Genomic DNA, 25246 nt, shown 5'->3' with positions numbered 1-25246 from the left:
TTTCAAAGGATATAAGCAGGGGAGAGGAAGGTGAACTGTGACCTTAGAATTCTTTACCAAGGGGTGCTATAACTTGTAAAAGAAAGCCACAAAAAGACATTTTCAGATAAAATGCCCTTCTCAAATCATCTGGCAGTCATTTCATCTTTAAGATGAGATTAGGTATAAGCTGGGACCCTCAGATAGTTCTGACATCAAAAATTATCTCTGATAGCCTGACCAGGTGGTAGCACAGTGGATAGATTGTTGTACGCAGAAGATCCAGGTTCAAAACCCCGAGGTTGCGGCTTAAGCACAGGTACACCAGCTTGAGTGCAGGGTCGCTTGGCTTGAGCCCAAGGTCGCTGGCTTGAGCAAAGGGCCCCTCACTCTGCTGGAGCCCCCCCCCCACCAGGTCAAGGCACATATGAGAAAGCAATCACTGAACTAAAGTGCCTCAACAAAGAATTGATTCTTCTCATCTCTCTCACTTCCTGTCTGTCTGTCCCTATCTGTCCCTCTGTCTGACTCTATGTAAAAAAAAAAAATCACCTCTGATAAAATTGGTATATTTGAGGCCACTCATTTCACATATGAGTATCACTGAAATCCCTGGTCCAGACTAAATGCAAGTATTACCAGTCTCCTGTTGCCACATTCTATTCCTGCTGTTCTCTTACCTTGGTTCCTACCACTATTTATTCCTTCCCACCCTTCTTTCTTCTGTGCTATCTGAAATCAATCTGCTATTTAATAAACAACCTTTCTCAAAATTTTCAGAGGCCAGTCTCTAATTTTTGGCCTAAAAAAAAATACTTTATTTTTCTCTCAATATTATTGACTATGCAGCCCTCTCCCATATACCATGACATAGGAAACAAGGAGAGATGGAAGTTGGCATTTAACTATCTCTCAGTGATTTCCTTACTATTATTTTCCATCTTCCTCAAATAAAAAACCTCCAAATACCAGTTTCCATCTATCATGTTCTTGCAACTACCAGTTGCCCCCATTCATTTTTTGAGGACTTCAAGGTCTGATACAGATTTATCCTAAAACCCAAATCACACAAAATCAGAAAATACTTAAACACAGTTAATAATCCAGTAAACTAGCCTCAAAATCTTAATTGACTTTATCCCAGTGATCTTTATTCAACTTCTACTATCCAATCCCCCCAGGGCCAAGCTATGGATCTTACCATCCTTCATACTTACTCACACTTAAATGTACTAATTCACTCTGACCAGAATTTCCCATTCTTCTGGCTCTCTCAGTAAGTCATACACCTCATGCATTCAACTTCTTAAATAAACCTCTGTTCCTTCATTTCCTCTCAGACTAACAACTCTCCTGACTTCTCTTTCCCTCTGCAGGCTGAAACCAATAGCTGAACAACTCATTTCTCACTGATCCCCTTCCACTGCTATTCGTCCAACATACTCAAATCCCTCAACCAAGGATCAATCCTGAAACTTATCTTCTCCATTCTTGCGTTTTAGTAAAGTGAGAGATGCTACAGAGGCTGACAAAATTATAAAATCATTTCTAACCTCAGCTGGCTTCTCAGAACTACCTGCCAATCTGGTTGTCCTTAGTCAACTTCATCTCCTACTCATTTCAACATAAATTCTGAACCTTCACCAAGCCACTCTTCTCTAAGTCCCTAACACTTCCACCAGTCCCCACCTCCCAGAGCAGATAATCTTGCTTTCTACCTCAAAACTGAGTTCTCAATTTTCTCTCTACAAATTTAATTGTATCCACTCTTGTCCTCAATCTTTTCCCTTCAGCACAGAAAGGGATATAGTAACAAACTCACTCTATTTCAGACTTCTCCATGTAATTCAGTTCTTAACAATGTCATGAAGAATGCAATGAAAAATCAAATGGTTCATCTAATAAAAGAGACCTGGGAATTTATAAATATACTTAATCCAAAGTTAACATTATAGCAGGAGTTAAAAAATAAAAAATTAGCCATAGCAGATATTTTTAACAAGATAGCCATACACACACTTAACATCTCCTTTTCTACGCACCTGATAAATGTTTGGGAGTCCTTGGCATAATCTCAGGAGAAACCCTTAACATTCTGAGATCTGAAGAGTGATACTCCAACTCTCTGGCTGGCTCATGAGGAACAAATGGAGGCAACACAGATGAAAAAGACTGATTAATGTCCATATTAGAATGACCTACCTATAAAAAGAGATAAAAAATTAAAAATATAAGATTAATCTTAAAATTCATTGGCTAAAATACACACCTCATTTTCAGAAAGTAAATACTAAGCAGTTATACCAATTCCTTAAGGTTATATTCTCAATCCTCCTAAATTCATATACAGGTCATATCTTGTTTGGTCAATTCCAAGAAGGCTCTATAAATTACTCTGAGGGTATGGAAGCCTCAGAGAGGAGGCCTAGATGTGTTTTATAACTCATAGTTTTATTCTTGTAATAGCTGAAAAAAGACATTCCTAAAGTTTTTTCAGATCCCAACAAGTCCTTGCTAAAAAGGGAATTAGTAACCATTATTGGTGATGCTAGTATATAAATATATACAATTTTTCACCAAATTAAAGCAAATAAAATTTGGAATGTGGTCAGAGTTATTATCAATGTATCAGTATAAACCGAATATATCTTCATTTTAAAAAATAATTTATTTATATGAAAATATTGATGTAGGTTATAAAAGCAGTACTATAAAAAAATTTCAGAAACACTAAGTTTAAAATTGATCAGATTTTGATTTTCATTATTATTGTAACTGACTTCAAAATTTTCAGTCTTGCCAAAATAATACAAAATCTTGGTGATGGTTTCACTGAAGAATAGTCAAACAGGGAGGCAGTTTATGGCATAGTGCTTCTCAAGTACATAGATAAGGTTAGTTTCAAATACTAGCTCCCCTACTTGCTAATCAAATTCCTTAACCCACTGTCAATTATAAAAATAGGGATGATAATAATTCCCAACAATCCGACCTGATGGGACTGACAAAAGAACTAAACAAATTAATGTATATAAAGTAAAACTTAGCATAGTATTGGAGCACAAAGTTATCACTTTCATCCCTACTGTTATTAGATTGAAAATTAGAATTAAAGCATGCCTACTTTACGAAAAAATAAAACTAGCTTAATAGTTCTCTATATTAACAGATTATAAATAAATGAAAAGTTCATCACAACATCTTTTTTCATTTCCTCTTACCAAGTGTCTGAAACTGAAGGTCTAAGTATAGTTGCAACCCAAACTAATAGTTTTCCAATAACATACTAATCTTATACTTGAAAAAAACAGGAAAGGTAAAGTTACATTAAGTATACCACATAAATTATCTAACTCTATTTAATGATTAACAGGATATAAGTATATACTATAAAGAAGTGAGACCCAGATTAGAGCCAACAGCATCAGATGAAAGAGGATGGGCAGTGGGACTAGAGCAACATTAAAGTCAAGGAATCCAAAGATCCAGAAAAATAAAACCTTGTATAAAAGAAACGTTGAAACAGAATTTTTATAACACCCTACAGTTATAATATCCTAGTACACACACATACACAATAATAATGATATAATAGAGAAAAAGGAAATGGAATAATAAATAAGTATATTACTCATGAGGGAAGCAGGCTATAAGTTCCATTTGGGGACACTGACTAGTTTAGACATTAAGCACCTCAGTATTCCTTTCTGGGGAAACAAAGGTTCTTATAATTTTCAAGATATCTCTGAAGTCAAATCTTGCAGCAGCATCTAAAAAGAAACACTTGAGCCTGACCAGGCGGTGGCACAGTGGATAGAGCGTTGGACTGGGATGCGGAGGACCCAGGTTTGAGACCCCAGGGTCACCGGCTTGAGCACGGGCTCATTTGGTTTGAGCAAGGCTCAACAGCTTGAGCCCAAGGTCGCTGGCTTGAGCAAGGGGTTCCTCGGTCTGCTATAGCCCCCCAGTCAAGGCACATATGAGAAAGCAATCAATGAACAACTAAGGTCTCGCAACGAAGAATTGATGCTTCTCATCTCTCTCCTTTCCTGTTTGTCCCTCTCTCTGTCACAAATTAATAATTAACTAATTAATAGAAACACTTGAATATTTCCAGGGCCTATTGCAAGGCTTATACATTGAAGGCCCAAGAGGGGGAAAAGCACACATCAATGTCTTCATGAATAAATCTAATCTTTTTAACACTGCCTCAAAGGTTCTTGCTGGCACAACCTGGAAGAGTTAGGATGCCTCAAAATGAAAGGCCTGAGAGTATGAAAGGATGACTCTATCCAAGAGACCACAGAAATCACTAACTTTTAGAGTCTACAAAATACAAACATTTCTTTCATATCAATCTCTAACAAATTAACAAAGCAAATCCTGCATATCAGGTAAAGACTAGATTACAAGTCACAAATTGGTATTAGAGGACATAAATGGGCACTTTTATCCCCATTTTTCAACTAAAATATTTTTTCCCCAGCCCCATAAGAAATGTCAAATGGAAAAAACTTACACACTCTTCAAAACTGCTCTCTTCTTTAGATGGTAGTTGTAAAGCAGACTGCCAGGACAGGGAGCTGTCACAAATCTCTAGATCATCAAGAAAATTTTCTAAGCCTACTAGCTCAATACACTCATCAGTCCAGTCACCTTGGTCACATATCTGGGAAACATTAAAAAGTAAAGTAAGAGCAAATAACATTGCCATTTCCTGAAACAATACCAGAAAAGACCTGCTTGCTCCCAACTACCATTTTACTGCATCTCACCTCTCTTTGACGTTCAGTGGATCCTTGAATGCATGCAACAGCACTTTCATCTAAGCTACAGCATTCGGTATCATCACCCAGAGTACATACGTCAGATTCAGCCTTATAGATGTCAGATCCAGCCTTCCCCTGCAGGCCCTCTACAAAATAGGAGTCATTTTGCATAAATGTATGTATCATAAAACCGGATTTGGCTCCCACAGCCCGAGGAATTTCACCTAAGCCTATACCAGCTTTCAGCAACGTCTCCTGGCCAACTGCAATTACTGATGCATCACGATCATTGGTAAAGCACCTTGCGACTTTGCATCATATGCCATCAAGGTTACTGAAAAGCTGCTTCCTACAGCTGCATATGGACCTCCAATAACATGACTAGAATTTACAATCTTACCCAAAATATAGTTGGAGGAATGTGTAACTTCTTCAAAGGTTTGCTGTTTTAAATCTTGCAAAAATAAAGAATCTGCTGTTGACACTTCCAGTGGGTAAATGATGTTTGAAGATCCTGCCTTCTCTGCAAGGTCAAGAGTGGGAATATACTTTACCTTCCCAATGGAAAGAAATGGTTCATTATCTACATTACACTGAAATAAAGCTGACTGTGTTTTACAAAGACCAACAACCTGGCTATGAGAGTTTTTACTTAAAGAAGTAGATGACTTAACCTCTGAAATACACAAAAGTGACTTAATGAACATTTCCTGAGGAACACTGGAAAGTGATTTTATATCAGGTTGCCAGTTATCATCATCACCTTTTTTTCTGCAACAATGATTTTGAAGCTGCTGTTCAAATACCCCTGGAATAGATTGATAGTGTAATGACTAAGTTTACCAGAGAAAGTTTTCACCATTATCATTTAATAGAAAAAGATTTGAGTTTTTTGGTTCAATTTCTTGGCTGTCATTTGTTAATGACTTACTGATGTCAGTTTGGATTTCATTTACTTTCTTAGAAGGCTCAACAGAAGCAATAATTATGTCAAAGGCTACATTTTCAGTAGCATCAACACTTTCCCCACCAAAAGCAGCACCTGACTTTTGGTTTCTTTCCTCTTGAAAATACAGTTTTTCAGTTTTTCTGGTTTTCTGTCTCATCCAACTTAGATGTAACAATCTGAAGAGGACCACGGAAGTCTCTACCTTAGATATATCAGGTCCCCTGGAGAATATATGTGTTTCTGAAACTTTTACAGAATTATCAGGAACTACACCATTCACAATATGCTGTATTTCTAAAGATCTGGGACACAACTCTGAAAACACTAACGTAATGCTATTCTCCTTTAATTCAAAACACTGAGGTAATTCTTTCCCTAGACCTTCTTCACTTTCTTCATACCCTCCAAAAAAACCATCTTTTGTTTCACCTCATTCTCAGCTGGAGCCCTTACATAAACACTCAAAATAATGATTATCAGACATCAAGGGAACCTTTTTTTCCCTCCTTTTGAACAAGCAATGCAAGAAAATAACATGATATTTTATTATTAAAATGAGGAGCAACTTCATGTGAAAAGGAAACATGATCCTTACTGATTAGACATGTTTCTGGACAGTATTTCTCTGTTTGCTTCACGGCATACATGAAAAAGGAGCACTAAAATTGTCATGTCCCTCAGGAATTTTATTTTTATCAATTGTGTCTGATGTATCTGAGCAAGAATCACAATCATTACTGTTTAAATATTTTTCTGACTGCTGTAAAGCTTCCTGTTTCCAATACTGCACATATGAACAAGAAGCATCAAGACTGTCACTTTCTTTAGGAATTACATATTCATCACTTATATCAGATAAACTTGATCTTTATCAGCTAAATTGGTTTCTGGCTCCTGTGTAACTTCTTGTGTCTTCCATGACATATATGAACAAAGTGTATCATAATTATCAGGGTCTTTGGGGATTTTCAGTTTATGAATTGTATCAAATGATAACAGTCTCTTCTTTGATTCCTTGTTCAGGATGTACAAGAGCCCTGAGACTCTACAGCTGTACTCCCTATAAATATGTGCTGAGATACACTAAAGCCACTGTTACCTAAGTCTGAAGTTCCTTCTGAGGCTGCCTGGAATAACGCTTCACTAACTTCTGAAGGTCGAGAAAACGATCCAGTGTCTTCAGACTTAGCAGGAATTCCCCTGAAAATATACAGTTAAAAATAAAAATGTTACACATTTCTTTATTTATTTATTTATTTTTCATTTTTCTGAAGCTGGAAATAGGGAGAGACAGTCAGACAGACTCCCGCATGCGCCCGACCAGGATCCACCCGGCACGCCCACCAGGGGCAACGCTCTGCCCACCAGGGGGCGATGCTCTGCCCATCCTGGGCGTCACCATGTTGCGACCAGAGCCACTCTAGCGCCTGAGGCAGAGGCCACAGAGCCATCCCCAGCGCCCGGGCCATCTTTGCTCCAATGGAGCCTTGGCTGCGGGAGGGGAAGAGAGAGACAGAGAGGAAAGCGTGGCGGAGGGGTGGAGAAGCAAATGGGCGCTTCTCCTGTGTGCCCTGGCCGGGAATCGAACCCGGGTCCTCCGCACGCTAGGCCGACGCTCTACCGCCTAGCCAACCAGCCAGGGCAAAAATGTTACACATTTAAAGCGTTTACTTTTTTAAATACCAACATGAAAAAATATAAAACTGATGTGTCACTGATATCAAGGTTATCTGAAAAGTGTGTTGAAGAACAGTTTTAATTTCAAATTCCTTTAAGGTGGCTAATGATTGAACAAGGCATATATTCATAAGCAGAAGATAAACTACCATCCTATAGCCCTGATATAAAACAATAGTTAGTGCCAAAATATGAGTAACTTGATATTGTCAAAAAATTTCTTTAAATAAAAAATTCAAACTTTACTATTTAAAATGTTGAAATTATCACCTACCATAATTTAACATTCATTTACCCTGCATTGGTTCTTTTACTAGTCACCACTTAAGTGATCTACTCTTCCTCCCCCCCAAAAAAATTACAACAGTAATCTAATCATCTTTGGTTGACTATTGTATTATATATATATATAAAAGTGATTTTAAAGTAATACATAGCAAAGAGGCAGAGGTTTTTATTCAGCAAACATCTATAGTTTTTAATTTTTTTTTTAACAGAGAAAGTCAGAGAGAGGGATAGATAGGGACAGATAGATATGAACAAAGAGAGATGACAAGCATCAATCATCAGTTTTTTGTTGCGACACCTTAGATGTTCATTGATTGCTTTCTCATATGTGCCTTGACCGTGGGCCTTCAACAGACAGAGTAACCCCTTGCTTGATTGAGCCAGCGACCTTGGGCTTAAGCTGGTGAGACTTGCTCAAACCAGATGAGCCCGCGCTCAAGCTGGCGTTCGGGGTCTTGAACCTGGGTCCTCCGCAACCCAGTCCAACTCTCTATCCACTGCGCCACCACCTGGTCAGGCTAGTTTTTAATTTAAGATGTCTTTTTTTTTCTTTTAGTTCTAAAAAAAGAAAACATATTTTTAGCAAATTCCAAATGTTTTAGAGAATTCCAGACCTGTCTCCTATTATGACTATTCTAAAGGGCATGAATTTCAAATAATTTTTAATTTGGACATGTTACAACAAAATCTTGTTCATATTCATATAAGGTGAGAAAAGATAACTAAGCTCATTAAAGAATAGCTGACCAAAATGAGAGTACCAAATAAGTTAGTGACCATGAAATAAATTCTTTATTTTCTTTTTCTTTTTTATTTTTTTGACAAAGACGGAGAAAGAGAGAATCAGAGAGAGGGACAGATAGGGACAGACAGAAAGACAGTAAGGGAGAGAGATGAGAAGCATCAATTCTTTGTTGCCACCTTAGTTGCTCAATGATTGCTTTCTCATATGTGCCTTGTACAGGGGGCTACAGCAGAGTGAGTGACCTCTAGCTCAAGCCAGCAACCCCGTGTTCAAGCCTGTGACCTCCAGGTTTTGAATGGTCCTTCATGCCCCAGTCCGACACTCTATCCATTGCACCACCACCTAATCAGGCTGACATAAATTCTTTTTACAAAATGGGGGTGGGTGATGGGAAGAAAAAGAGGAGATTAAAAAAAAATCCAGTGTGCCTTCCAAATTAAAATATGTCTGAAATGCTAGACCAGGGGTAATCAACCTTTTTTATACCTACCTCCCACTTTTGTATCTCTGTTAGTAGTAAAATTTTCTAACCACCCACTGGTTCCACAGTAATGGTGAGTTATAAAGTAGGTAAGTAACTTTACTTTATAAAATTTATAAAGCAGAGTTACAGCAAGTTAAAGCATATAATAATAATTACTTACCAAGTACTTTATGTCGTATTTTCGCTAACTTTGGCAGAATAAATCATTATAAAACAACTTACTATAGTTAAATCTATCTTCTTATTTATACTTTTTGGTTGCTCCGCTACCACCCACCATGAAAGCTGGAACACCCACTAGTAGGCGGTAGGGACCAGGTTGACTACCACTGTGCTAGACTATATTCAAAATTATTTTTAAATAAACTACAATAACCTGGCTCATTTTTACACATACATATGTTACTACATCTAAATGATATGCATCATGTCTTAACTTGAGGCTTACCTTCAGAGTGTGAGATGAGACTATCTAACCCCTACCCCAAAGTCTCAACTTAGGCTGAAATCATAAATATTAGTAACAAGAGCAAAAAAAGGAAGAGTAGAAATGTAGGGTGCAAATAAAAAAATAAATAATCCTACCTCAGAGGTGTAAAATGTAGTTCACTTTGGTGAAATAAAGAATCAGACCCAAGCTCTTGGTCTTGTGTCAAACATGTCAGCAAAGGCAAATCAGGAGAAGCAAAGCTGTCTTGTATGACTGTAAAGTTTCAAATATGAAAATGTTGGAAATACTAGAAATTAACTGTTTAGTTTACTCACATAATACTTTAAAGAACCTAAATATGCTGCGATCTGCAAGTTTCTACAGGCGTTGACATGATAAAAGCAGCAGCAGCAAATACCTGACAAGGTACAGGCACTAAACATACAATATTTCACTCAATCTTCATGACAACGTTAAAGAATGGGTATTATTATATATATCATATAGGTAAGGAAACTTAAGAAATATTAAGTAACTTGGTCCACAAATAGCCTCAGTGCCAGAGTGAGTTCTAAACCTAAACATTAACTTTTTAGCAAGTGCTCTTAATCCTGATGAGTGTTTCTTTCCATCTTTCTTTTCTTAGCAAGAGATGGGGGGAGAAAAAGGGAGAGAGATGGAAGCATAAACTTGTAGTTGCAGCACTTCAGTTGTTCACTGATTGCTTTTCATACATGCCTTGACTGGGGGGCTCCAGCTGAGCCAGTGACCCCTTGCTCAAGTCAGTGACCTTGGGCTCAAGCCAGCACCCCTGGGCTTCAAGCCACAAACCATGGGAACATGTTGATGATCCCATGCTCAAGCTGACAACCCTGTGCTCAACCTGGTGAACCAGTGCTCAAGCAAGCAACCTCAGGGTTTTGAACCTGGGACCTTAGTGTCCCAGGCTGACACTCTACCCACTGCGCCACCACTGGTCAAGTTCTTTCTATCTTATATCAAAGTATGTTGCATAGGATCCTGGGCATCCCTAAGATATTCTCAAGTGGTGCCTAGGGTCAAAATCATATTCAAAATAATATTACGATATCATTTGCCTTATTCACTCTTATTATCTCACAAAGGTATATAGTAGAATTTTTCAAGTGACATGTACAATGATATTGAATGTAGAAGCAGATATAAAAAAACTACCTGTTTTCTATTAAGTCAGAGAGTTCTTAAGTAAAACAATGATACTCTTCTAAATATTTTTGTGTCAGAGTATAGTTATTTTTCTTAAAAACTGTAATTTAGTTAAATACAAGTCATATTTTAATGAGTTACTCTTTTAAATTGGTGAGTTTTAACTTCTAATATAAGAATATCAATAGGCCACATTAAACAAAAGGTCTTTAGAGTCCTCAGTAACTTTAAAGTATGTAAAGTACTCCTATGACCAAAATGTTTGATAACTACTGATTTAAAAAAAAAATCCTTATGAATTCCTGAATGCCTACTTAAATAATTCTTACTAAAACACCCTTGAATATATACAAAAAAGGTAAAAGAAAAAAACACTTCCTAATTTCATACAGCATTTATACAACCACAAAACAAAAAATTAAATATTAATAGAAACAAATCTAAACAACTAACAGCATCCTATTTAATATTAACTGGATTGATGATATCTTGCTAAAACAAAATGATTCTTTCAATATACAATAGCAATATTATTGCTACAGTTTGCTTTTTTGATTTCAGAATGCCTATAATACGGTACACCTTCCCTATAATAACTATCACTCTCTTGCTTTAATCTTTGGTCTGTCTGCTTCCCATTTAGATTGAAAACTCCATGTCTGCTTTATTCCTACTTGTATCTTCAGTGCCCAACAAAATACCTGCTACATTTAGTAGCCATTCCAATAGAATTATTTTTTACTGATTTATGTAATTAATTAAAAATGAGAAACCTTTACCACCATGATTCATTCCTCTTTGGCACTGGCTTAGAGACTTAGTCTTAAACCTTCAGAATCATCATTTCATAATCTTCATAAGTCCTTCACCCTTCTAAAAATTTTGAGAATTTTTATGAATTTATTTGAGTCAAACTGATAACCTGTGCCAGGGAGCAAGATCTCATATGCTCCTCATTGAGATTTTTTTTTTTTTTTTCATTTTTCCGAAGCTGGAAATGGGGAGGCAGTCAGACAGACTCCCACATGCGCCCGACGGGGATCAACCCGGCATGCCCACCAGGGGGCAAAGCTCTGCCCCTCTGAGGCATTGCTCTGTTGCATCCAGAGCCATTCTAGCACCTGAGGCAGAGGCCACAGAGCCATCCTCAGCGCCCGGGCCATTCTTGCTCCAATGGAGCCTTGGCTGCGGGAGGGGAAGAGAGAGACAGAGAGGAAGGAGAGGGGGAAGGGTAGAGAAGCAAATGGGCGCTTCTCCTGTGTGCCCTGGCCGGGAATCGAACCTGGGACTCCTGCACGCCAGGCCGACACTCTACCGCTGAGCCAACCGGCCAGGGCCATCATTGAGATTTTTTTTTTCTTCTAATTTTTTATTTTATTTTATTTATTCATTTTAGAGAGGAGAGAGAGAGGGAGAGAGAGACAGAGAGAGGAGAGAGAGACAGGGGAGAGGAGCTGGAAGCATCAACTCCCATATGTGCCTTGACCAGGCAAGCCCAGGATTTCGAACCGGCGACCTCAGCATTTCCAGGTTGACGCTTTACACACTGAGCCACCACAGGTCAGGCTTTTTTTTGTATTTTTCTGAAGCTGGAAATGGGGAGAGACAATCAGACAGACTCCCGTATGTGCCCGACCGGGATCCACCCAGCACGCCCACCAGGGGGCGACGCTCTGCCCACCAGGGGGCGACGCTCTGCCCCTCCAGGGCATCGCTCTGTCTCGACCCAAGCCACTCCAGTGCCTGGGGCAGAGGCCAAGGAGCCATCCCCAGCGCATGGGCCATCTTTGCTCCAATGGAGCCTCGCTGCGGGAGGGGAAGAGAGAGACAGAGAAGAAGGAGAGGGGGAGGGGTGGAGAAGCAGATGGGCGCTTCTCCTGTGTGCCCTGGCCGGGAATCAAACCCGGGTCTTCTACACGTCAGGCCGACGCTCTACCACTGAGCCAACCGGTCAGGGCCTCTCATTGAGATTTTTAACAAAGACCTCACATTTCTCTTATCTGGACACTACTGACAGTTTAAATCATTCTCAAGATATCATTGTTACAGCACCATTTTCATTAAGACATATGCTTTTGCTGAGACTAATATACCTGACAATGACTATAATATCCATGCCTAACAAAAGAGCAATGATGATATTTCCTCAGTTATCAGATCCAGGGATCTGCTCTAATAATTTAAAATGTTCTACTTTATCTAGAGTAAATGAAAAGCTAGAGTTATAAAACTTTGCTAGAAAAAAATCTTAGAAGCTAGACACATAATCTCTTACCAGTGCTGAAATTCTTTTGAGAGCATTTTGCTGTTACATAAGCTCACTTTTGTTCTTGTTGTTACATAGCCTTTCCACTATTAAATGGCTCCAGTAGCAAGTTTTTTTGGATTTTTTTCATTCTTAAGTGAGAAGTGGGGAGGCAGAGAGACACACTCCCACATGAGCCCTGACTGGGATCCACCTAAGAAGCCCCCTACTAACCAGGGCAATGCCCTGCTCATCTGGGACCATTGCTCTGTCCCTCAGAAACCCAGCTCTGAGGCGAGGCCATGAAACTATCCTCAGCGCTCAGGGCCAACTTGCTGTATAAGCCATGGCTGTGGAAGGAGAAAAAAGAGAGAGAGAGAGAGAGAGGAGAGAGGGGGAGGGGTTGAAAAGCAGATGGTTGCTTCTCCTGTGTGCCCTGACCAAGCATCGAACCTAGGACATCCCTACGCCGGGACAATGCTCTACCACTGAGCCAACCAGCCAAGGCCATTTTTTTCTTTTTAATATGGAATGCTTCGCAAATTTGCATGTGTTCCTTGAGCAGTGACCATGCTAATCTTCCCTGTATTGTTCTAATTTTAGTCTATATGCTGCCAAAGTGAGCAGAGAAAGTTCTTTCTCATGTCGAGTTTAAAGCAGCCTCTCTATAAGTTCTGTATTCTTCTTTTAACCTCTAGACTAGGAATTAGAAAACATTTTTTTTTTTTCTTTTTTTTTCATTTTTCTGAAGCTGGAAACAGGGAGAGACAGTCAGACAGACTCCCGCATGCGCCCGACCGGGATCCACCCGGCACGCCCACCGGGGCGACGCTCTGCCCATCCTGGGCGTCGCCATGTTGCAACCAGAGCCACTCTAGCGCCTGAGGCAGAGGCCACAGAGCCATCCCCAGCGGCCGGGCCATCTTTGCTCCAATGGAGCCTTGGCTGCGGGAGGGGAAGAGAGAGACAGGGAGGAAAGCGCGGCGGAGGGGTGGAGAAGCAAATGGGCGCTTCTCCTGTGTGCCCTGGCCGGGAATCAAACCCGGGTCCTCCGCACGCTAGGCCGACGCTCTACCGCTGAGCCAACCGGCCAGGGCAGAAAACATTTTTTATAAAAGACTAGAGGCTCCGGCCAATGGCTCAGCAGTAGAGCTTCAGCCCTGTGTTTGGAAGTCATGAGTTAGATTACTGATCAGGGCACACATGAAAAGCAATCTTCTGCTTCTCCATCCCTCCCTTCCCCTTCTCTCTCTCTCTCTCTCTCTGTTCTCTCTTCTCTTCCCACAGCCATGGCTCAAATGGTTAGAGCAAGTTGGCCCAGGGTCCTGAGGATGGCTCCATGGCCTTGCCTCAGGTGCTAAAATAGGTTGGTTGCCGAGCAACAGAGTAGTAGCCCCAGATGGGCAGAGCACTGTCCTATAGGGGTCTGCCAGGTGGATCTAGGTCAGGGTGCATGCAGGAGTCTGTCTGTATGCCTCCCTCTCATTTAGTAAAAAAAAAAAAAAAAACAGACCAGATAGTAAATATTTTAGGTTTTGTTGGTCATATATGGTTATCTGTTACATATACATTTTTTGTTGTTGTTTTTACAATCCTTTAAAAATGCAAAAACCATTCTTAACTGGTAAAAAATCAGGCCATGGCCTGTGGCCTATAGTTTGCACACTCCTCCTATAGAGGATTAAAGTACTCATACATGATACTGCTATTTTCTATTTACTGGATTGTCTTCTCAAAAGAGAAGATCATTTTATATGTGTATGTATATATATATCTCTAGCATCAAACACACAATACACACTTAGATTATCTGTTACTGAATGAATGAAAATAAATATTTGAACGAAGAAAAATAAGTTGTTTCCTTTTTAGCATAACAGCCCTCCAAACACCTGATTATAGCAAAGTCTTCTCTTTCATCTACTATCATAGTCATCTCCTCCCATGAAGGAATGCTAATGTCAACATCTTTCTTAAAATGGGAAAATAAAATTGAACTTGAATGATGATCCACACCACAAAATACATTGGCACTATATTTTTATTTGGATAGCATTTGTTTATATCTGAAAAGAACTCCTATTCATGCTCCTCTAAAAATACTCTCAACAACTTCACGGTTGAACCTACTACTCTGACAAAAACTAATTCTAAAGAATGCAGTGGTTTTATTTTTTTCAGATTTTGAAAAAAAAATCTGAAGAAAGGAAAAACAAAGTAACTATTTGCCTGAATTATGAGTTAGGCATGAAAATTTTTAAACTGCCATATTGGTTTAACATTTTTATATAGCCACAATGATCTAAAATAGCAACAGTACAACTTATTCTATCTCCTACCTGATGTTTTGAGAGTTTCTTGAAGCTTTTTTTTTTTTTTTTGTATTTTTCTGAAGTTGGAAACGGGGAGGCAGTCAGACAGACTCCCGCATGCACCCGACCGGGATCCACCTGGCACGCCCACCAGGGGGCGATGCTCTGCCCATCTGGGGTGTTGCTCTGTTGCAACCAGGGCCATTCTAGCGCCTGAGGCAGAGGCCACAGAGCCATCCTCAGCGCTCGGGCCAACTTTGCTCCAATGGAGCCTCGGCTGCAGGAGGGGAAGAGAGAGACAGAGAGGAAGGAGAGGGGGAGGGGTGGAGAAGCAGATGGGCGCCTCTCCTGTGTGCTCTGGCCAGGAATCGAACCCGGGATTCCTGCACGCCAGGCCGACGCTCTACCACTGAGCCAACCGGCCAGGGCCTTAAAGTTTATCTTTTTAAAGAGCTAATAAATCAGTTCCATTTACAGCAAAGGAAAACAGTATGAGCTATATAAGAAAAGTCATTTAATCTCTTTATCTCAATTTCTGGGTCTGAAAACTGAAAATAATAACACATGCCTTAGCCAATTCTAAGAATCTAATTAGATAAGCATGAATATTTGTTTTTGTTTATATTTTAAGAATTATGGAGTCTCCATTGCTAAGCAGTCAAAGAATAGTATTGTAGGCCCTGGCTGGTTGGCTCAGTGGTAGAGCGTCGGTCTGGTGTGCAGAAGTCCCCGGTTCGATTCCAGGCCAGGGCACACAGGAGAAGCACCCATTTGCTTCTCCACCCCTCTCCCTCTCCTTCCTCTCTGTCTCTCTCTTCCTCTCCCGCAGCCGAGGCTCCACTGGAGCAAAGATGGCACGGGGGCTGGGGATGGCTCCTCGGCCTCTGCCCCAGGCACTAGAGTGGCTCTGGTCGCAACAGAGCGACGCCCCGGAGGGGCAGAGCATCGCCCCCTGGTGGGCATAGCGTCGCCCCTGGTGGGCGTGCCGGGTGGATCCCGGTCTGGCACATGCGGGAGTCTGTCTGTCTCTCCCCGTTTCCGGCTTCAGAAAAATACAGAAAAAAAAAAAAAAGAATAGTATTGTATACAGTTTACCCCAAGAAAAACTTCCACAAATTCAGAACTAAGGAAGCACATCCACTAGAGGGAAAGTTATCAAATGTCTGCCTTCTGTGAGCAATAGAATACAATAAAATGAGGTGACATTGCACAGTCAACACAACTACACCAGCTGATCTGTGTGGAAAACCAGAAATAAGCTCTTTGTATAGCTCTACGGAGGTCCTCAACTTAAGGGATTTAAATGCAGGAATTGTAGTCCCCCCAAAATAAGTATTTTATAAATGTGAGGTATTACTATTAGTTTAAAAAATAAAGAGAGAAAGAGAGAGAGAGAGGCATTACCTAGCAATGGAGAACAAAAGAGATCTCTGTTGGGCTCCTTTACTTGATTTTCTGACTGGGTCAATATACCTTCCTCCACAGAGGGGAAGTTTGTCACTTCTGTCCCTTCCTTTCTCACATTAAACCTGGTCTGTGTTGTATCCGAGGTGTGGGAAGAGTCGATTTCTTGAGGAAGAAAATGCCAAGATTCTGTTCTCTAAAACAATAATTTTGAAGGAAAATATGCTAAATTGTTAACTGAATTAATATACATATTAACATCAGATTAAAACATCCACTCACACAGCTTCCTATGTGATAACATTCTCATCAAAGTTTATAAAAAGTAAAGCTTTTCTTTGTTTTTCACAATATTAACTATATTTTAGACATCCTTCCTATTAATACCCATCTCTTAACAATCCAAATCTGCCAGTGATTCTTGACCAGTTAGTTCTCGTCATTAAAACAATAAATCTGGTTCTATATAATGAAATCTTACAATTTAACTATAATAAAACTGAAGAAAACTTCCAAACCTAAAGCTACAATAGTCTCTGCATGTGATCACTTTACTGAATTTTTATTAGTTTAAACAGTTTCTGTTGGACTCTTCATTCAATAACATTATTTTATCATCCATGAATAATGGTACATTTGACTCTTTAAAATGTTTTCCCTTATATTAGTAATATTGATTCAAAGCAATGCTTCTAAAAATATCTATAGAAAGAACCAGTTTTTCCTACTTGTAATTCATCACAGAAAGATATCTTATTAAATACTTAAAAAACTAGTAAGTAAATAAACTACTAAAAAAATAAAAATTACTAGAAAACTAAAATTCAAAAGATAGATTAGCCCAAAATACAAAATATAAGCCCAAATGTTTCATTTCTAGTTTTGAAAAACATAAAATCACTCTGTCAAAATGGTATAAAAGTTTCTAAACACTTCAATTCTTGTACTTACCTCTTGAGAAAGCAGTAACAAGAAATTCATGAACTACCATAAATCCACAGAAAATACTAAGCAGTAATATTAAAGTTGAATTAAATACTAATGATAACCAGTTTATAAGGCATTTTCCTTCTAAATTTGGTATTGGTTAATAAGAATATTATTTCTATCATACTATGAAAGTATTATTTTATTTTCATACTGAATCTGCTAGGAATGAGCACTGAAATTTATCAAACTATTGTATATTATAGCATATTTTTCCCAATTAAACCTGATAAAGCATAGCAATAACCTTCTTCATACTGCAACATCTTCATATTTATTTGGTAGTGGTAGATCAGACTTTAAACCATATTTGCTAGCAGTCTTTAACATGTTCTGTCATATATAGTCATACTAAGATTATTCAATATCTTTTTAATTTATTTAAACAAAAAAGGAAAGAAACGGAGAGATAGAGAGAGGGAAGGAGGAAGGGGAGGAGGAAGGGAAGGAGGGAGGATGAATCCACCCATTTCTCCCAACCCCTTACCCCACCGGCCCTGGAATCATCAAATTTGGTCTTCTGTTGTTTTAGATTCCACATATAAGAGAGAGCAGAAGTACTTGTCTTTCGTATCTTGGAGGAAAAGATTTCATCTTTTCATCAATGAGTATGTTAGTTGTGGGTTTGTCAAATACTGTATTTCAGATACATGATTTGGGCCTTTATTCTGTTGAGGTACATTCCTTCTGTACCCGCTTAGTTCATTTTTATTGTAAATGGATGTTGAATAGTGCCAAATGCTTTTTCAGCATCTACCAAGTTCATCTTTATCCTTCGTTTTGTTAATGTGGCTTATTACATTGACTGATCAATCAGTGGTGAAATATCATGTATTCCTGGAATAAATCCCATTTGATCATGGCATATTATTTAATTTGGCTTGCTAATATTTTGTTGAAGAGTTTTGCATCTCTGTTCACCAGGGATATTGCCTATAATTTTCCTGTGGCATCTTTGTCAGGTTTTGTTATCAGGGTACTGCTGGCCTCATAAAATGAGTGCAGAAGAGTTTCCTCCTTTTCTATTCTTTAGAAGAGTTTGAGAAGTAATATTAAGAAGGTTTGGTAGGCCTGACCAAGGGGTGACACAGAGGATAGACCTTTGGCCTGGGATGCAGAGGACCCAGGTTCAGAACCCTGAAGTCGCCGGCTTGAGTACAGGCTCGTTGGACTTGAGTGCAGGTTCACCAGTTGGAACCCAAAGGTCGCTGGCTTGAAGCCCAAGGTCGCTGGCTTGAGCAAGGGGTCACCTGCTCTGCTGTAGCATCCTAGTCAAGGCACATATGGGAAAGAAATCAATGAACAACTAAGGTACTGCAATGAAGAATTGATGCTTCTCATTTTTCTCCCTTCCTTCCTGTCTATCTCTGTCTGTCCCTCTCTCTCTCTCACACACACACACACACAAAAAAAAGTTTGGTAGAATTCACCAGTGAAGCTATCAGGTCCTGGATTTCTGATTTAAATCTCTTTACTAGTAATCAGTCTGTTCTGATTTTCTGTTTCATCTCGAGTCATTGTTGATAGGTTGTATGTTTCTAAAAACTATACAATTCTTCTAGGTTATCCAATTTGTTAGCATATAATTGTTTATAGCAGTCTCTTATGACCCTTTATATTTCTGTGGTATCAGTCCTAACACCTCTTTCATTTCTTTTTTTCAGTTAAATCTGATAAAGTATAACAATAAATTTCTTTATATTGCAACATCTTCATATTTCTTACTTGGTAGTGGTGGATCAGGCTCTTAATCTAGTTGCTAGCAGTCTTTAACATTTTCACTCATATATAGTCATAATAAGATTATAATTAATCAGCCTGACCTATGGTAGCACAGTGGATAGAGCATTGATCTAGGATGCTGAGGTTGCAGGTTCAAAACCACTAGGTCACAGGCTTGAGCACAGGCTCAACAGCTTGAGTACGGGGCTGCCAGCTTGAGCATGGGATCATAGACATGATCCCCATAGTCACTGACTTTTGGCTTAAGCAAGAGGTCACTGGCTTGGCTGAAGTCCCCCTAGTTAAGGCACGTATGAGAAGCCACTAATGAACAACTAATGTGCCACAACTATGAGTTGATGCTTCTTATCTCTTTCCCTTCCCATCTGTCTCTCTCTTGCTTAAAAAAAAAGATTATAACTAATCACTACTTTAGAAGACCTTGCTTTGTTTTCTAACCTTGTTCCATATTTCTTTTATACAGGAAGATTCAATCTTCCTTAAAAATATAAAGGACTTCATTGGTGAATCCATTCTGTCCAGAAACCTGTGTGTGTGTGTGTGTGTGTGTGTGTGTGTGTGTCAAAGACAAAGAGAGAGAGACAGACAGACAGAGAGAGAAATAGGGACACATAGGCACAGAGAGGAAAGAAGAGAGATGAGAAACATCAAGTCTTCGTTGCGGCACTTTAGTTGTTCATTGATTGCTTTCTCATATGTGCCTTGACTGGGGGGCTACAGCAGAGCGAGTGACCCCTTGCTCAAGCCAGTGACCTTGGGCTCAAGATAGCAACCTTTGGGCTCAAGGCAACAAACATGGGGTCATGTACATGATCCCACGTTCAAACCAGTGACACTGTGTTCAAGCCAAATGAGCCTGTGCTCAAACCAGCGACCTTGGGGTTTTGAACCTGGGGCCTCTGTGTCCTAGTCCCATGCTCTATCCACTGTACCACTACCTGATCAGGCCAGAAACCTTTTTGATGGCTGGTAATATTAAAACTTTCTCCATTTCCTACCTACTGGTACTAGCACACTTCTATAAACTTTAATAGGTTTGTATTAAGTTTATCTCGGGGTTTTTTTCTTGACTGGATTTACCAGAAATATAGCTATTTTTAATCTTGATTGGAACAATTTTACTACATTTTCTTAGTTATTTGTCTTCTCTTTACCATGTTTCTTCTACTTGTAATTTTTCTTTATCTAAAATGTTTGTTGCCCTAGCCAGTGGTGCAATAGATTGAGCATGGTTCCAGTAGTTCCAGAGCATTGAGGCTGCTGTTTCAAACTAGGGGTCGCAGCTCTATCCCTAGGGTGCCAGCTCGAACCCGAGGTCGCCAGTTGGAGCCTCAGTAAGGGCACATATGAGAAACAATCAATAGGTGCACAACTAGGTGGAACAACAAGTTGATGCCTCTCCTCTCTCTCTCTCCTTGTATCCCTCTCAAAATAAATAAAATAAATTTTTGCTTAAATAATGAATTCATTTCATTTTACATTTATTTATTTACTTATTTATTTATTTAAAGATGGAAAGATGCTATTATATTGATGGGCAATGTATATATTTAGATATATAATGTATTTTCATTATTTTGTAGTCTATTATTGGAGTCTTCTTCCTTGACCAACACAAATGTTTGTTAAGAGAATATAGAATTTTTTCATTCCCAAATTACCCAGAATCCATACAAATAAGATGTATTACAATTAGAAATTTTTTCACATTTTCAAGCAAAACTTGTCTTTGAAGAGTTCTTTTGAGTATTTAAAATATAATAAACAAAAGCTCTTTCAGTAAGTTTTTAAAAAAACATAAACAGGCCTTGGCCGGCCCTGGCCGGTTGGCTCAGCGGTAGAGCGTCGGCCTAGCGTGCGGAGGACCCGGGTTCGATTCCCGGCCAGGGCACATAGGAGAAGCGCCCATTTGCTTCTCCACCCCTCCGCCGCGCTTTCCTCTCTGTCTCTCTCTTCCCCTCCCGCAGCCAAGGCTCCATTGGAGCAAAGATGGCCCGGGCGCTGGGCATGGCTCTGTGACCTCTGCCTCAGGCGCTAGAGTGGCTCTGGTTGCAACATGGCGACGCCCAGGATGGGCAGAGCATCGCCCCCTGGTGGGCAGAGCACCGCCCCTGGTGGGCGTGCCGGGTGGATCCCGGTCGGGCGCATGCGGGAGTCTGTCTGACTGTCTCTCCCTGTTTCCAGCTTCAGAAAAATTAAAAAAAAAAAAAAAAAAAAAAAAAACAGGCCTTGGCCGGTTAGCTCAGTCGGTTACAGCATCGCCTCAAAACACCAAGGTTGTAGGCTCCATTCCCAGTCAGGACAAATACGGGAAGTGGCCAGTGAATGCACAACTAAGCGGCACAACAAATGAATGCTTCTCTCTCTCTCTTTCTCTCTCCCCCTTCCTTTCTCTTTCTCCCTAAAAATCAATCAACACAATTTTTATAAACATGAGAAATGAATGAAGAGAAATATTTCAAAATATTAAGACTACTCATCTATGCCTTGTGGGATTATGAAACAATAAACCTTACTTTCCAAAATATCTCAATCCCTTCTTTGCTAGATAAATTAGTTAAATCTATAGCATTGAATTGCTATTAGGAACAGGTTTTTAAAATATTTTTAATACTTGAAAATAAACATGAGAATGATTAAAATTTTTCCTTTTGAAAGCACTCCATTCTACAGGGGATAATAGTAAGCCAATAAAGAGTTTTAATGCAGGGGAGGGAGTTCCAGTCATTTTGTAACTCTCACTACAACAAAATCTCTCATACCTGGCTCATCTCTCAGTTCCATTGACCATAGTTTGAGCCTGGTCCCAGTTTATTACTCAGTACCAATAAGAGATGTATCTATTTGTTCTTCTGCCCATCCTGTGTCCTCCATAGAGCACTTATTCTATTCTAGGTCCTCAATTGCAATCATTTTCTAACCTCATGGAGACAACTACCCTATCATATTTACACTTTTTCATAATTTCTTTGTTACTTGAATTTCCCTCTTTACCACTCTGAGAGTTTGTAGTCATCCTTATAATCACTACCTTGCAAACATTAAAAGCTCGGTTTTGGTTGAATCTTCTCCTTATCTGAAGCCAAGCAGGAGTGCATTGCTGAAGCAAGCATATACCCAGACAGCTTTTCCTTTAAATTGATGACATTAAACCAAAACAGCACTCAGCATTGCCTGGAAATCCTACTGTATTTTCCTGGCGAGTTAACTTGCTAAAAAGACTACTTATTCCTTCTCAAAACTACTGAACTTCTTCCTCATTTTCAACTGATGAGTTAATCTCTTAGTGCAATAAGTGAACAGCAAAAGATGAAACTTCCTTATCTTCCTACCACCAAATCTATAGCCTCAGTGTGTACCTAGATTTCCATCTTCTGCCTTAAAAGAACAGTCTATCTACCAAAGGCATTCCCATTTCACTCCAATTTTTTTTGGTGATTTCCTTCCTATGTGATTTTCCCACTGTCCCTCTCTATGAATCATTCCTCTCCCCATGCAAACATACTTGTATAATTTCCCAACATAAAATAATTTTTAGTAGATAGAGCGTCAGTCCGACATATGGATGTTCTGGGTTTGATTCCTGGTCAGGGCACAGAGGAGAAGCTACCATCTGCTTCTCCCTCACACCTCCTTCTCTCCCTTTTCCCCTCCCGCAATCAGTGGCTTGATTGGTTCAAGTGTGATCCCAGGCACTGAGGATACCTCTGTTGGAACACATCTGCCTCAGTCACTAAAAATAGCTCGGTACTCGAGCATTGACCCATGATAGGGTTGCCGGGTGGATCCTGGTTGGGGTGCATGCAGGAGTCTGCCTTACTATCTCCCCTCCTCTCACCTAAAAAATAATAATAATAATAATTTAAAATCTGTTCAATATTCCTTTTCTTTCTGCAGAGGAAGAGAGAAGGGGAAGGGAAGCATTTACTGTTCCATTTAGTCGTGCACTTTTTTAGTTGCTTCCTATGTGTGCCTTGACCAGGAATCAAACCTGCAACCTTGTTATTTCAGGACAATGCTCTTAATCAAGCTAATAGGCCAGGAGCAGAAATTTTTTAAATAAGTCTAACAAAATGTTGCTAAGTTTGGTACACTGATGCAACAAAACACTGATGAAGTAAATAAAGACCTAAATAAAACTGAAAGAACCACTGTATGGATTACAGCACTCAATATTAAGATCGATTCTCTCTGTAAATTAATGTATAGACTTAAGGCAATGTTAATCAAAATTCCAGCAGGTTTTTAAAGTAAAAATTGACAGGCTGACTCTAAAATTTATATAAAAATTCAAAGAATCTAGCATAAACAAAATCATTTTTAAAAGAATAGTGGGAAAACTACCACTACCTGATTTCAAGACAGTGCAGTAATCAAAAGTGTGGTATTGGGATGAGGAAAGACAAATAAATTAATGAAATAGAGTCCAGAAATAGACCCACACATATATGGTCAAACATGGGGGAGTGTTACTGATGTCTAGTGGGAGGAGATCAATGATGCCGCTCAACATCTTACAATATGCAGCACAGCCCATACAATAAAAAATTATCTGACCTAAAATGTCAAAAGTGGCAAAGTTAAGAAAACCTGTTCTAATAAAAAAATATAGAAGAAAATCTTTGTGACCTAGATTTAGGCCAAAATTTCTCAGGAAGAAACATGAATAGAAAAAAAGCACACATAAAAGATGCACAATATTATTAGTCATTAGGAAAGCATATTAAAACCACAATGAGATACTATAATATACCTAGAATGGCTAAAGCTTAAAAAACTGGCATTACTAAGAGCTCCAAAGAATGCAAAGCAACTAGAACACTCATATATTAAGGAATGTATATGGTAGTCACTTTAGAGAAAGTTCAGCACTTTCTTATAACATTATTAGATAATCACCCTTAAATATTTTCCCTCCAACAAATATATATGAACTTTTTTCCTATCTGCTCATAATTTTTCTATTTCCTCTAAGCTTATGACTATGTTCTAAATCAGTGATTCTCAACATGTAATCTGAGGCTCCCTGGGGGTCACTGACATCCTTTCAGTGGTTCTATGTGAGCCACCCTTTTCTAATTATATTTCTATGTAAAGCCAGATTTTCTTTACATACATCAACCAAAACAATACACCCAAGAGATCAAATGCAGAAGCAGATATGAAAATCTAGTTGTGATGGTTAATTTTATATGTTAACTTGACTGGAACACAGGGTGCCCAGATAAACATTATAGTGGGTGTGTATGGATGAGACTAACATTTGATCCATAGACTGAGTAAAGCAGGTTACCATTCCCAATATAGGCAAGACTCATCCGATCTATTAAAGGCCTAACAGAACAAAAAGCTGAGTAAGAGAGAATTCCTTCACCTTAACTAAGGGCCTTTGAGCTAAGACACTGATCTTCCCCTGCCTTTGGACTTGGACTCAGAACTGAACGTAAACCATCAGTTGGCCTGGTCTTCAGGCCTCTACATTCAGACTGTAACTTTACTACCAGCTCTCCTGAGTCACCAGGTCACCGATATTGGGAATTCTCAACCTCCATAATCACATAAGCCAATATATACATATACATATACATATACACATACACATACACATACACATACACATACACAGGGTGAGGCAAAAGTAAGTTTACAGTTGTGAGCACACAAAACAGAGTTTATTCTTATATTATTATTTATTAATTACTACATTATTTTACATATGAACAACTATAAACCTACTTTTGCTCTACCGTGTGTGTGTGCGCACGCATGCACTCATATGGCATATATATATCCTACTGGTTCTATTTTTCTAATAAACCAACTTCTATTAACCCTGACATAAAAGAGCTATGCAAAAATGTAAAACAATGCCACTTTTCCAACTGATTTTAGTTTGTTTTGGGAAATAGTCATTTATCATATTAAAAGATTATTTATCTATATAAATAAAAATGTAAATGTTTATTTGTTCAAAATCTTAAATCTCCTGATGGGTATGCAACATAATTGAAAGACAAGATAACCTGGACTTGTTGATCTTTGAACATAT

General features: G+C 39.1%; 1 protein-coding gene and 1 non-coding gene across 4 annotated transcripts in view; both read right to left on the bottom strand.

The window, feature by feature from the left end:
• Nucleotides 1-25246, bottom strand: part of ALMS1 (ALMS1 centrosome and basal body associated protein) — a 220937-nt gene that overhangs the window by 163543 nt on the left and 32148 nt on the right. Inside the window, exons 3-9 of one of the 3 annotated variants that reach the window (XM_066267392.1) lie at nucleotides 16468-16663; nucleotides 9477-9594; nucleotides 6797-6897; nucleotides 5149-5271; nucleotides 4755-4894; nucleotides 4499-4648; nucleotides 2022-2181 (exon numbers count right to left, since the gene is read on the bottom strand). In XM_066267392.1, coding sequence (XP_066123489.1) covers nucleotides 2022-2181; nucleotides 4499-4648; nucleotides 4755-4894; nucleotides 5149-5271; nucleotides 6797-6897; nucleotides 9477-9594; nucleotides 16468-16663 — 988 coding nt within the window. The remainder of the gene's footprint in view (nucleotides 1-2021; nucleotides 2182-4498; nucleotides 4649-4754; nucleotides 4895-5148; nucleotides 5272-6796; nucleotides 6898-9476; nucleotides 9595-16467; nucleotides 16664-25246) is intronic. The other 2 variants (XM_066267394.1, XM_066267393.1) reach the window with 2 other exon arrangements.
• On the bottom strand, nucleotides 13272-13378 carry LOC136332726 (U6 spliceosomal RNA). The gene has a single exon (XR_010730883.1). It is a non-coding gene; the product is annotated as a U6 spliceosomal RNA (small nuclear RNA).

This window comes from Saccopteryx bilineata, chromosome 3, assembly GCF_036850765.1.
Source record: "Saccopteryx bilineata isolate mSacBil1 chromosome 3, mSacBil1_pri_phased_curated, whole genome shotgun sequence".
Taxonomy (NCBI): Eukaryota; Metazoa; Chordata; class Mammalia; order Chiroptera; family Emballonuridae; genus Saccopteryx; species Saccopteryx bilineata.
Note: the sequence above shows the minus strand (reverse complement) of the source record. Positions and strands in the feature narration are given on the sequence as shown.